The sequence below is a fragment of the Xiphias gladius genome, chromosome 2 (genome assembly GCF_016859285.1).
Source record: "Xiphias gladius isolate SHS-SW01 ecotype Sanya breed wild chromosome 2, ASM1685928v1, whole genome shotgun sequence".
In the NCBI taxonomy this organism is placed as follows: Eukaryota; Metazoa; Chordata; class Actinopteri; order Istiophoriformes; family Xiphiidae; genus Xiphias; species Xiphias gladius.
The window spans coordinates 545,954-559,468 of NC_053401.1; the positions used below are offsets into that span (position 1 = coordinate 545,954).

The 13,515-nt window shown below is 39.7% G+C and overlaps 1 protein-coding gene across 1 annotated transcript in view; it reads right to left on the reverse strand.

The window, feature by feature from the left end:
* The window catches only part of LOC120803742 (filamin-C-like), a 37,694-nt gene that overhangs the window by 22,941 nt on the left and 1,238 nt on the right, over positions 1-13,515 (reverse strand). Inside the window, exons 2-16 of the mRNA XM_040152582.1 lie at positions 12,985-13,107; positions 10,553-10,690; positions 10,251-10,377; positions 9,218-9,354; positions 8,130-8,323; positions 7,929-8,042; positions 7,679-7,822; positions 6,685-6,808; positions 6,441-6,601; positions 6,258-6,348; positions 5,342-5,511; positions 5,140-5,257; positions 3,732-3,994; positions 1,729-2,326; positions 139-312 (exon numbers count right to left, since the gene is read on the reverse strand). Of these exons, the coding sequence (XP_040008516.1) occupies positions 139-312; positions 1,729-2,326; positions 3,732-3,994; positions 5,140-5,257; positions 5,342-5,511; positions 6,258-6,348; positions 6,441-6,601; positions 6,685-6,808; positions 7,679-7,822; positions 7,929-8,042; positions 8,130-8,323; positions 9,218-9,354; positions 10,251-10,377; positions 10,553-10,690; positions 12,985-13,107 (2,676 nt within the window). The remainder of the gene's footprint in view (positions 1-138; positions 313-1,728; positions 2,327-3,731; positions 3,995-5,139; positions 5,258-5,341; positions 5,512-6,257; positions 6,349-6,440; positions 6,602-6,684; positions 6,809-7,678; positions 7,823-7,928; positions 8,043-8,129; positions 8,324-9,217; positions 9,355-10,250; positions 10,378-10,552; positions 10,691-12,984; positions 13,108-13,515) is intronic.

A 13,515-nucleotide genomic window follows, 5' to 3' on the forward strand; every position in this document is an offset into this window, starting at 1 on the left:
GTGAGATTCATTCAGTTTGCTGACTGAGGCATTTTCAGCTCAAACACGTCCACATTCCAGAAAGCTGCCTTACCGCAGTCTCCTATCTCGAGTAAACAAGACATAATAGTACATGCAGTACGAAGTCTGGCTCCTCACCGTCCTCATACGGCGTGTACTCCACTCTGTAGGTCCCGTCTCCCTTGTCGGTGATGTAGGCGTCAGTGTTAGCGCCTGATGGATTGGAGATGCAGGTTTTGATTTGGCTGCCGCCGCTCTTGTAGTGAGCTCGGGCATCCACGATGAAATGTGTGGTCACTTCCCTCAGGACGCCTGTGGAGAAGAAACAAAAATCAGGACACGTAAGAGGAGAAGAAAACTTTTCCTGGGAATCAAACCTCAGTTCTTCCTGAGTACCAAGAGATTTGTGTCCTTTTCTGACTGAACTAAAACGGAGCAGAATCTGACTTTCTGACAGAAAGACTTAGACAGAGATAAACTTAGCTACATTTTCCTGCCTGTTTCCTTTAATTGGAAAATCTATTTTGATGTAACTCAGTTTGTTGTCCCACATAAATGAGTCAGTAGTCTGACTGAAAGCTAATTAGCCTACCTAAGCAGAGTAGCACTAAATACCAATTTATTAAACCAGGTCATTATTTACTAATGGACACATCATACTGTCCCGGCATGTGTTGTCCTTTAGTCTTGTTATGTTTCGCTCAGATATTTCCAGATTTGAATTATGGTTTTGTTAATTTCACACTGGTGTGTCTCAGAAGACGCTCGGTTTATTTTGTTGAATGGAAAAAAGGCTCTTGTTGAAAGATAAAACTCAGGCACGACAACTTCAGCTTCACTTTGCAGTAGACTGATCCACTGACACACCCAGCACGAAGGCTCCACCGACGCATTTCTCTTAGGTTCCATCCTAACACCACACGTAGATGTGATGTCAAAGTAAACGGGAACACCAGAAGCCAGATTTAAGTGACAACGTCTTTGGTAGGATGTTTGATTACTTTCTTCATGGTTATAACCTACATTGCATAAAATAAAGGCAGGTTTTTGGGGAGCACCCAGAGGTTGTTTCAGGACAGCTGTCAAACATACTGCCCAACTGATTGTGTAAGCGCCAGTAGTTCATGATTTATGGAAGCGATGGGTGGAGGGCTACGAGGGGGCGGGAGGCGCCTCATATCAGTGCTCTCATTCCTTGTTTTCTTTTTGGTTATAGATTTTACTTTGGAGAGATCGGTCCATTTGTTCTCTCCCTGTTTGGCTTAAAGACGTCATAGCCTCGTCCTTATAACATTTCAGTTAAATCTCACGTGAACATCCATCAGAAAAGAACGGCCTAAAGTCAACAAGTACTCTATTATCAAGTCGGCTCAAAATAGAAGAAAAACATAACGAGGAAAGTTAAGCCTACACAGCTGCAAATGCACTGCTGAAAGTTTATTTACTGTCATAAATTATACTGGAGAAGTCAGAAGGCCAGTAAATAAACCACTGAGAGCTGACTCCAAACCAGATCACACTAGATAGAGTGCCGTCATCATAAAAACAGACCACAGAACAGCAAAGAATTAGGAATCTGTAGCCCAACTACGTGTGGGTGTAAACCAGGCTGCATGTCTTAGAGTTTATACACATCAGTCATATCATTTTCGTGTAAAAATGATATGCCCTACTTCTCAGCCCTACTTCCCTGTGACTTGGTAGAAAAAAAATTCTTTAAACCCTCACCTCTGGGTTCAACTCCTGGTCCGTAGACCTTCACCCCGCTGGTGTCGACAGCCGGGTCCACCTGTAGGCGGATGGGGAACTTGGGCACAGCGTGTCCTCCATATTTGATGGTGATGGTGTACATGCCGTGGAACTGGGGGATGTAGGTGATGGAGTAGGTCCCGTCACTGTTGTTCTGGACGTGAACTTCAGCTTTGGCTCCAGACTCTGAGATGATCTCGATGGTGAGCTCAGCCTCTCCCGCTTTAGAGCAGTCCACCGTGAAGGATCCAGCCTCGTTGACTTTGCCCCGCTCCAGGCCGGGGCCACTGGCTGTCACCATGGTGGGGTCGAACACAGACTGGACGACAGACTTGAAGGGGGACCCGGGGATGTGCTGGTCTGCAAACAGGATGTTGATGGCGTACTCACCGGGCTCGGTGGGCAGGTAGGAGACCGAGCAGGATCCATCACCGTTGTCCTGACATTCGATCTTGGCCTCGCAGGGGCCCTCCACCGTCAGACCCAGACCACCGGTACCCGCCCCCTTGGTATCAATGGCAAAGGGGGCTGGTTTACCCACAACACCACCCTGAAGACCTGGACCGTAGGCTCGCACCTGGAGAGTTCAGGAAAAAGACACAAAACACGAGGACATGTTGAAAGAAGTTTTTAGTAATGTAGAACCAGTTAGCGTTCAGTCTAAGGTCTGAAACTCAGACTCTAAATGTTTCAGAGAGATATGAACTCAGCATGGATCGATAATCAACTGGGCCAACTGGGACCCGTTCCATGGGGCCAGGAGCCCCAAAACCAAAAGTCAAAGTGTACAATCAAAAAAAGTGATGACCCAAACCTGTTTTTTTGTTCCTTATCCTGATCCAAGTCCTTTGGTACTAAGCATCTGACAAAACCAATTATGATCTGATATTAATTTAAATTATATTCTTGTTTATGTTTTTCCATGTTAAATTTAAGTTTAATCCAGGTTAAAATTAGTGTTGCAAATGTATTATTTTTGGCTGCAGAGTAGCTTTGCTCTAAGAACAAATGCATCACGTTTCCTATGAATAGCTTGTGCTGCAGTTTTTCGTATGGCACCTGTGAGGAGGATTGCTGTGGTAAGAAACTTTGGAGTAAAGCTGCAGTTTTCAACCAACAACAGCTATTTACAGTTAGGAAGGAAGGAAAGCCTGCAATATGTCAAAACTACTGCAAGCAACTCATCTCTGCTCGGGGTCCACTGTCTCAGAATCCTTCCACAGTCGGACTTCCAGCTATTTCACTTTTGTTCTCCAAGAGTTTAACACAGACATGACACATACTATGACTATCTCTTCAATAGTTTAGGGGCAACAGTGAAGTTTCGGTAGGTATCAGAAATAATTTTTCAAGCTCAGGGACGATTCACTGTAATTCACGAACGTGGGAAGACAATACCATGGTGGAGACATTACATTTTTTAGATCCATATGCAAACCTAAGCTAAGTGGTATCTGCAGCCAGGTAGAGACAGACGGCACCAGAACTAGAATCCATTAACTGTTGAGTCATGAATTCCTCTCTGCCTCCACCTGGAGACACGACGGTCCTGCAAGCAGGTTACGAGACTGTTGTGACATCATCACACATTACTATTTGCAGTCATTATAACAACTCAATTTTACATTGTAGACATTTTATACATTGTGCAAAACACAAACCCTCTAATTAATCGAATGAATTGGATATATCGCCCAGCCCTACTTTGAGGGCTACACGGTTTGAGTGTTTGATACATACTTTAAATGTGTTGTAAGTTGAAGTGTATATTTCTGTTGCTGAAGATGTGCTACAGAAAACAGATCATAGGGCATCTGTCCGATCCTCATGTTGAACTTTGGGATAAAAACAGTTTCATTTAATTACTAAACACACAACTTCAGTAGAATTTATGAAATTATCTTTTTAAATAATGTCAAATGCTTCCTGCAGCTGGATGCTGTAGTCTGAAGTTTTACCTTTTCACAGTAAATCTAACTCACCTTTGAAGGGTCGGGCGGCATGACGCCCTCCACAGTGAAGGGGCTTCCCGGGACGGGGTTTCCGTCGTAGCCGATATCCACTCTGTACGGTCCCTCCTCTGGAGGAATGTACTTCACTGTGTGAACCTCATTGGCTGTGCCCGACTCCAGCTTGCAGGGGATCGGTCGCCGTGATGGGGAGGTGATCTTGACGTCCAGTTTTCCCTGACCTCCAGCCCCTCGAGTACTGACGGTGAACTCTTGATCCTTCCCAACATCCACCTCTTTGAATTGTACGTACAGAGATACGCAAGCAGGACAGTTAGAAAAACAAACACGTTTGAAAGATTACTGTGACAATGAAGTGTTCAAATTTTGCATCTGTCAGACTTTTAATGTTTTGCTGTAAAAGTGTAGCCTTGGAAAGCTTTAGCTTAGGTCTCAGAGATTTTCCTCTAGTATGGTAAATGAAATATATGGACAAATTGTTTGATTCAATATCTGCTTTTTACCTATCTGTCAAACTATGTGTGCTCATATTTGGCAGACATATGTGTTTTGTATATATTAGTAATATTGATGTAGGCACACATGTTTTTCTAATCTATCACGTAATATAGTATAGTGCAACCCATAGATTTAACATTAAATATGTATTGACATACATGGTGTAATATATTCATACAATCTGACTAGTATTATGAAAATATGACTTCATTAATCAATATAGGAATATGTACAATACGAATCAGTATTATTTGAGCCACAGTGATTATTAAGAGCCGTACACAATGTTCAGTTTGTTTTTTCTAAATATTTATTATTATTATTTTAAATATCTTTTATTGTTTTTTTCCTACACAGAAGTAAAAGTAGTAAAAATAATGTTTCATTACATTAACTTCTTTATTTCAGATGGGTGAATGTACATATACACATGTGTACAGAACAGAGACACTTTTCTATATTTGTGGTATATACTGTAAGTACATATATGTTATTTTTTTGATATTGATCAGAGTCCCCCCTTGACATACACAATATACTATACAGTATATGTAATTTACATACATGGCCAAATATCTGATTTTTGCATGGGAAATGACAGAGCTAAAGCAGCCTCTCAAAACTGCTTATGCTAATGAGCAAAAAGTCGAATGGACATCAACTGCAGCATTATTCTGCAGCTGAATGTTCTATAGTTTAGGACATTGGTTATGGGGAAAAGAAGAAGAAGAAAAAGTAAAAACACTTATGACCTTTGACAAGAGCCAGAATCACTCATGGCGTCGTCACCCTGAACTGAACCTGAACTTAACTCTCTGTATGGAAACGATTTTTGGTTCTGTATAACAAATGTTTTCTCATTTCCTCCTAGTTACAAAATAATAATAAAAAAAACACCCAGTGCAGACTCAGATGTACTTACTGTTGTTCAGCCCCTGAACTCTGACCTTGTTGAGGTCCAGAGGGGGGGCCACACTGATGTTAAATGGACTTTTAGGGATGGGGTCTCCTCCGTGACAAACAGTGATGGACATGTTCCCCTGAGAGAAACACAAACTATAGTTAACTCAAGTTCACCACACAGCTCACACATCATAAATGACAGAAATAAAGTGTAATTTTACCTGCTGGACTGCGGTGTAGCGGACGGTGTAGGAGTAGTCGTGGTTGTCGATGATCTCAAAGTCTCTGACAGCTTCACCTTTAGCTGCTGCGGTGAAATGAACCTCAGGTTTGGCTTTACCGGCTCCCTTTGTGTAAATGGTGAAGTGGGTGGGTTTACCCACTTCAACGCCTGCAGAGTGTCAGTGGAAAAAAAAATTATATCCAACAATCTGAGATATCACTTTGCACAAATGATCGTAATTCATGCTCTACCTATAGTGAACAATTAAACGTACTGTATGTTTAAAGGATGTGAAACATAACACAATTTTGTTTACGAGGCAAAGTTAAAACTATTTCCGTGTGTCTGTGTCCAAAATCAAATCTGTATTAAAACCAATCAGAGGCTCATTTTTGCATGAATAACGCTATAATTCATGCAGCGAAATCAAGTGATTCAAGAGCAAAAATAAAATTCTGTGTGTAAATGAAATAATTCAGGAAGCTCAGTAACTTCTTGTGCATTAAATTACTAATTTGAAAGAATGGCTACTAAATTTATGTGCGCGAATAAAGTAATTTGAGAGCATGAATAACAAATTAAATCTGTGTCATTCCAAAACACGGACTACTGAATTTAGCAAAACAAGTAATTCCAGTGCACCAATGACAACAAAGAGACAAATTTAATTCACACAGGAATTATTAAAATCTTATGTGTACATATAAAGTAAGATAAAAAATACTAAACTTCTGCAAACAAATTAAGTATTCCCAAATACAGAATACCAAATTTGTAAACACAAAGTAAATATATTATGAAAACAAATTATTACTTAAAAAACCCTCACGTCCTCCTACTGGCTCTGTAAGATTTTGTGCATTAATATTTCATAGTTTGTGTTTTGTCTGAGTTATAGTGTGAAACCAGCTCACCTGTCTTGTTGAGTCCAGGTCCCTCTGCTCTGACTTTAGCTGCATCATGGGAAGGATCCACCTTTATTCTGAAGGGGCTGATAGGAATCTCCTGTTTTAACAGTAAAGGTGAGAGGTTTGTCTAATGTCTCCTTTTGCCCGAGCATGTTTTCAGAAATGATTTACCTGTCTCTCCGCTCTCACCTGATCAGCGAACAGCACCATGATGGTGTACTGCCCGGGACCTGGAGGCATGTACTTCACTGTGAACGTGTCGTTGTCGTTCTTAATGATGTCGAAGTCGATGTCGGCCTCCGCAGGTCCCACCACACCTGGAGCACATTTGATCCCGATGCTGACATCGCCTGCGAGTAAAAACAGTCATTAAACTCTCAAAAATAACTGGACGTGAGACAGGTCTGACTTTAGGACCACAACCATGTCTGACCCTGTCCGGCCTCGCTGCAGTCCACAGTGAAGTACGTCGGCTCGTTGGCCTTCAGTCCAGTCTTCTCCACACCTGGACCGTAAACCTTCACATTCTCTGGATGGCTGCCTTCACCTATAGTCACCTGATCCATAACATACAAATTAATGTATATGTGAATATGAATGTAACTACCCACAAATGATAGCCATTTTTATACTTACATATATGTACAATACATGCAATTGTACAATATAGGTGATTTATTCGTATATTTACATCAGTAGTACCTACAAATAGTTATTAGTCATTGTTTTCTCAAAAAAACAGACAACTGGTATTGAAGTAATCCAGGTTTTGTATACTGTTGCATCTGCTTATATAAATCTAATAACTAAGTTATTACAAAAATTAAGGTTATAACTAACTTAAAGCTTACTTGTTCACTATACTATACTTATTATATACTATACTATTCAATTTGTTATTTTATATTATTTTTCTTTTTATTGACCTCACTTTTCTGTTTGTTTTTGTGTTTTATGCCTTTGGAATTAATAAAATAGTCTATCTATAAATGAGTTATAACAATTCTGTGGTTTTTGTTTCTATGTGTTTTTTTTCTTCATACATATACGTATTTGTATTTGCTATTTGATTTAAAGTTTTACTGTTTACTTGGTTTTGTTTTGTTTCTTTTTTACTACTGTTTTTTATACTTGGTTAGTTTTATTGTTTCATGTTTGTCCTCTTGCTGACTTCGATAAGTGCTACACTATGTAAATAAACTTTATTAATTATTTTCATAATAATAATTCTAATAATTTAACACAAGTCTAATTTAATGTTTCACTTCTACCATATTTTTCTGTATCTTAACTACATCTTTTTTTCCTCCTCTGCATTGACGTCAATTAAAAGCATCATCAACACTTCTCCTTTCTCCCGTGTTGAATTTACTGATTCAGCGACTTAAATGTGTGAATCTTTAACTGAATAAGTATCAGTTTTATACCCTGAAGGGGCTGTTGGGGACGTTGACTTCGCCCCAGGTGATGATGATGGTGTGTTTGATGGGTTTTGTGGGAATGTAAACACAGAAGTAGGTGCTGTCTCCGTTATCTGTGATCTGTATGTCGATGGGGAAACCCTCTGCATCCTGAAAACACAAACACACTTAGCTGCTATCAAAAATGCCATCATAACAGATGAACGATACTTGATTAGAAGATCCTAAAAACTTCTGTCGGGTCTTGAATCCTCACCTGAGCATAGAGCTTCAGCTCTCCTCTGCCGGCTCCGTGGGTATCGATGGTGAAATCAGCAGGTTTGTTGACGATGCAGCCCAGAGGCTCCAGACCAGGACCGTAACATTTCACCTGAGGAGGTGAAAATATTCAACACATCATAATTAACAATGAAATATGAGTGAAATCATTTTAAACTCATTCAGGTCGTGGTATAACCTTCTCTGGGAAGACATCGTTGGCAGCAGGGAGGATGTGAGCCATGAAGGGACTGTCCTTGATGTCCTCATCATCACATATGACGTGGACAGCGTAGTCACCTGGTTCAGTCGGCCAGTATCGAACATCACATGATCCATCACCTTTATCATCGCACTCAATCTTAGCCTGAGAGGGGCCCTCGATGGAGAAACCTGCACACAAAATGGTTAAACATTTGAAACATGTATTTTTATGGTAATGTATCCGGGGGACTAAAACTGTAAAGATTCTTCTGAGGATGGCGCTGGTGAAAGGTCATGGGGTCATTGAAATCAAAACTGCTCATCCTCTGGGTAGCAGGAATGTGATCAGTAAATGTTATGGTAACCCGCGTGTTTGATATTAATATTTCATGTGTACAAGTGGAAGTTTCATCCTGATGGTGGCACTAGCAGAAAGGTCACTATTTCACCACTGCAGGGAAAAAAAAAAAATTAACATTTAGAGCCAACACTTCCCCGAAACTTCAAACTCCCATTTCCTGTCCATAATTTTACATAATGTATTGTCTGTCCAATATTTCTATGCCATCGTTTATCGCTTATATGCTGACGACAACCTGCTGCATCTCTGTTTTAATTGTAATAGTATTTTTACTTTCATTCCAACTTAATTTTGAGTTTCATGTGAAATATCTGGTTCAGTCCTGCTTTTTCCAGAAAAGATTCCTTCCTTCAGCCTGAGGATTTAATAAAAGTATATGCCTTTATTGTTTCATGCCTCGACTATTGTAACACCTTGTTCACCTGCCTCAGTAAACCTTCTCTACCTTCTCAAATCAGCCCCATCTTTTAAAAGCAGCTTAAAACCCCTTTTACATCCTTTTTTTGTTGTTGATTTTTGTAACTTCCAGTTCTTGGACTGTACAATTGTCTTTTTGGGGTTTTTTTTGTTTGTTTGTTTGTCTGTCTGTCTCATTTACTTATTTCCTTACTGTATGCTTCTCTGAGCCAGTTTCAGACCAGCAACCACCAGTTAATCTTTTGGAGCAGCAGATGAGTGTGTAGTTATCGTGTTTTGTGTAGTTGTGTTTTATTGTTACATACCAAGTGTTCCCACCTCCGTCCCGATGGCCTCCACCACAAAGTCAGCACTCTTCCCCACCATACCGGTCTCCAGACCTGGACCCCAAGCTCTCACCTTCTGAGACCCTGCCTCCTCACTCACCTGTACTTCAAATGGACTGAAACCACAACACACATATCATCATAATCCCAGACGGAAAGATTGAGATGAAATGTGATAAAAGTAATTTATTACACTACATGCAAAGATTTAACTGATTTGACATGAGAAGCACAGTAGTATAAACATATTTACTAAAAATGCCGATAGACATAAAGATATAAGATATTTTCATATTTCAACATTTTAATTCCAAAAACTATGTAATTTGAATAAAATTAGTGTTTCCACAATTGCACTAATCTGGACATAGCAGAAAAGCTTTACAAATATCAGTAATAAAAATCTTCTTTTAAGATAACATTAATTACAACACATCTTGAAATAATATATAGGGATTTCAATTAATTAATTAATCTATTCAATTATCTATTTTTCATTTTTCAAGCAAAAATAAATATTTACTGGTTCCAGCCTCTCAAATAGAAAGATCCACTGCATTTCTTTGTTATATTTAATAATAAACTGAATATCTTTGGATTTTTGGACTATTGTTTGGACAAAACAAGATATTTAAGTCAATGAAAGAAGTTATATGTGAGCACAAACTGATCACATGTCATCATTATCTTTTCAAAAAAGCCCAGACTTTCAAGTAAACATGTTACTGTGCTCCATGTAAAGCTACAGAATATTATTCTCCACAAATCTGAGCCTCTGGAGTACCTCTAGGCACTATAGTAGGTCCCCTTCTGTGTTTACATGGCATCGCTAACTATAAAAGTCTACTTTAACTAAATCCCCCAACTAAAAGTTACATTTTTATGGCATTCCAACTAAAATGACTGGATCAGGTTCTCGCAGTTTCCTGTTTGGATCAGCTGCATGTCAGAGTTTGTGGTTCGGGTGAATAACAAACACAATCAAAATAATAAGCCCAGCTGAAAGTCTCACCTCCGTGGAATGCTGTGTCCTCCCCAGGTGATGGTTACGATGTATTTTCCTGTCATGATGGGGTAATAATTACACTCATACAGGCCGTTTTCCATCTCAAGAACCTTCACTGGCTCTTCAAGGCCCTCTAGATTCAAAAGAAAAATATCAACCACAATCAGTGACGTTTGTTGTGTACAGTTAAACTGCATCTTAAACTAAATTAAAGGCTAAAAATTACCAACAAAATTTAAAAAAAAAAAATAATTTTCAGAGGTGATATGCGATACGTATTTTTGAGTTTCAGAGTCTTGGCATCTTACTTGGTCCCTTCACGGTGACTTTGAGTTCTCCGCTGCCAGCTCCTTTAGTGTAAACTTTAAAATCTGCCACTTCTTTCACCCTCAGACCCTTCGGCTGCAGACCTCTGCCCGACGCTCTGCAGGCATGCGGGTTACAGGCTGTCGGACCAGTCAGAAGAAGACGTGGGACAATGGTTAGAGTGGGAGGTGAAATTAAAATGATAATAATGAAACTAGCAAACACTCACACAAACACCCTCTTGTATTGTATTTTTCATTCAAGACACTCGATCACTAAATCAGCCTAAATCTGAACCTTAGGTCCAACATAAAACTAATTCTATCATATGTCCAGTCCACACTGTATCTGACTTCTGTCCGTCTCTTCTGAGGTTAGCCTGGTAGAGGACGTTTATTCAGAAAACAGTAGCCCACCATTTATCTTTCTGTGATCATGGGAGTTTATCTCACCCAGAGGCGTCCTGAAAACAGAGAGGAAAACTACTGGTCCACTGAGAAGACCAATTATTTCATTGACTGGGTTTAAATGAGGAATATGAATCCATATTCTTTAAACACTAAATTAGCAATAAACCATATATAATATTTCTCATTCGTACTCTCTCAATCCCGAATCCAAGATTTAATCTTAGACTAACCCTCAAAGTAAAAGTGAGAATTTACATCATAATAATTTCACGTTACAATATACTATCAGTCTAAAACTCAAAGTCATAAAACAGGGATAAACACTCACACACACAGACACATTTATTTCTGTTAGTCAGCTGATCAGTGCTGAGAGAAGCAGTTTGCTGAAGCTAAAAGGGAAAAGCAGCAAAGATGACGACGAGATGAAACCAGAGATGAGTCCAAAGAACAAATAACTGCAGGTTCATGACTTCAAGTGAAAAAGAATCAAAACAAAGAGATGAAGAAAATTGAACTTGTTGTGAAAAAGCGGCATAGAGAGCTTCAGATCATTTTAAACCACATTTAAACAAATAGCATATTTCAGTGTATTATATTAAAAGGTTTATATCAAATAAAATAATAACAGTATAAAAATGAATGTCAGGGTTAGCTGGAGAAAGAATGGTCACTGGCAGTGATTGGAGGAGAAAAAGGAAGGAAAGCTGAAGCAGGCGATGATAATGATGAGGACAATGAATGTAAATGTGTGTAATAGTCACATAAATGGACGCATTCAGTCTCATCAAATAAACAGAAGGGCCAGAAATAATAAAGAGGCACTAAGAGGCTCTTAATTATAATTAATTGTAATTACTGTTTACATTAAGTATTTTATAATTGTTAGTTTTTTTTGTAAGGTTTTATCAACACTATTATTTTCACTCATTAGTTGTTACTCAAAAAAGAATTAATTGAAAAGAAAAGAACATGAATGTTTATTTTTTTGCATGTTTTTCCCACCAAAAAATAATCAGAGAAATTCAACTCCACTAACAAATTCATCATGTTACTTCAAAGTTTTTGAGGTGTTGGATGTTGACTATCCAATCCAACCCAGCTGCTGCTACTTCGAAATGTTGACATGACTTGACCCATCACACACACACACACTCAGAAGCCCTCTCTGGACGACAATAAAAAACATCAGTATTTTGATTTTATGGATGCACACCAAAGGGTTGGTCAGCAGTTTGCTCACAGTCAGTGAAACACTAGCTATAAAGCTGGGCATTGAACTCTACCAGTTCTGTACTGGTAATGAGTTTCTCAGCCTTTAGGCCAGGGGGTAATATTCTAATATTTGCTTGCTATATTTTAAACAATCAATAAATTAGATGCGTTTAGTTTTAGCTCATAGCTGTTGCCATTGGAAATGATAAACTTTTAAAGAAGCACTTAGCTACGTAGCCTCCAAAGTATTTAACGTCTTTACTTGCCATGGGCCTACTTTTTTGCTAAGTGTATTAACTGTTAATCAGCTGCATCTTAAGAGTTTTTACGTATCTTATCGACCATAAAAAAATTCTGACTACATTGTCAAATACAAGTAGAACGGGTAGAATACAAGTTTGACGGGCTGTAATTCACAAAAAACTGCTCTAATGAGAACTTTGGGATCTAAATGTGGGGCTGACCGGACAAAAACATCTCTAAAAACCTGCCAAAGGACACCAGAACCAATCAGTCAAAACGGAAAAAAAATAACTGGCCCGAGGTCATTATCTTAAGTCACTGGACCTCTTTTAATCCTGACGCCATCCAGAGAAGGCTCAACGCCACCACAGTCACTCAGTTTCTGGGTTGTTGAAGAGGAGAAAGCTGCTCAGGACGAAGCAGGTGCTGCACATGCTGGAAAACTGGAAACCCCCCCTCCACCACAGAGTGGTCGAGGCAGGGATGGTTTTGAGTTGAGGTGGAAGGAAACCAGACTAGCGCAGACAGGCTCCAGTCACACCCCCGCCCTCCGGGCCTGTACTAACTTGGTCGCCTGGGTTTGGGCGGTGTTGGAGGGGGTGCTCTCCTTGTCTTGTCTGAGGGTGGGGTGCGTATGGACTGAGGTACAATCTGCACCGGAGACCCAGGAGGTGGGATGCTCTGTGAAACTGAAGGAGGGAACAACAGTGATGATACATTTGTACATAGGTAAAGAGAGGACAGAGACTTCCAGACCTCCAGACCAGGAGACCACTGGACCAGCAGATTTCAAGGCCACCAGACCAGCAGGCACAGGTGAAACCAAGTTGGGTTCAGGAAGTCAAAAGTTCCTGTGTCAAGTCCCAGGCTGAGACAGGCAAGTCCAAAATCAAGTTTGGCAAGTCCTAAATCAGGTTCTAAGGCAAATCAAGACAGACAAGTCCAGGGTCAAGTTCAGAGAAGCAAATCCCAAAATTGGCAATTCCCAAGTCAAGTCACAAACTATAAGTACTGTAGACAAGTTCCAATTCAAGTTCTGGGTCAAGTCATAACGAGTAGGCCTACAGTCGAGTCACAAGTCCAGACAGGCAAGTGCT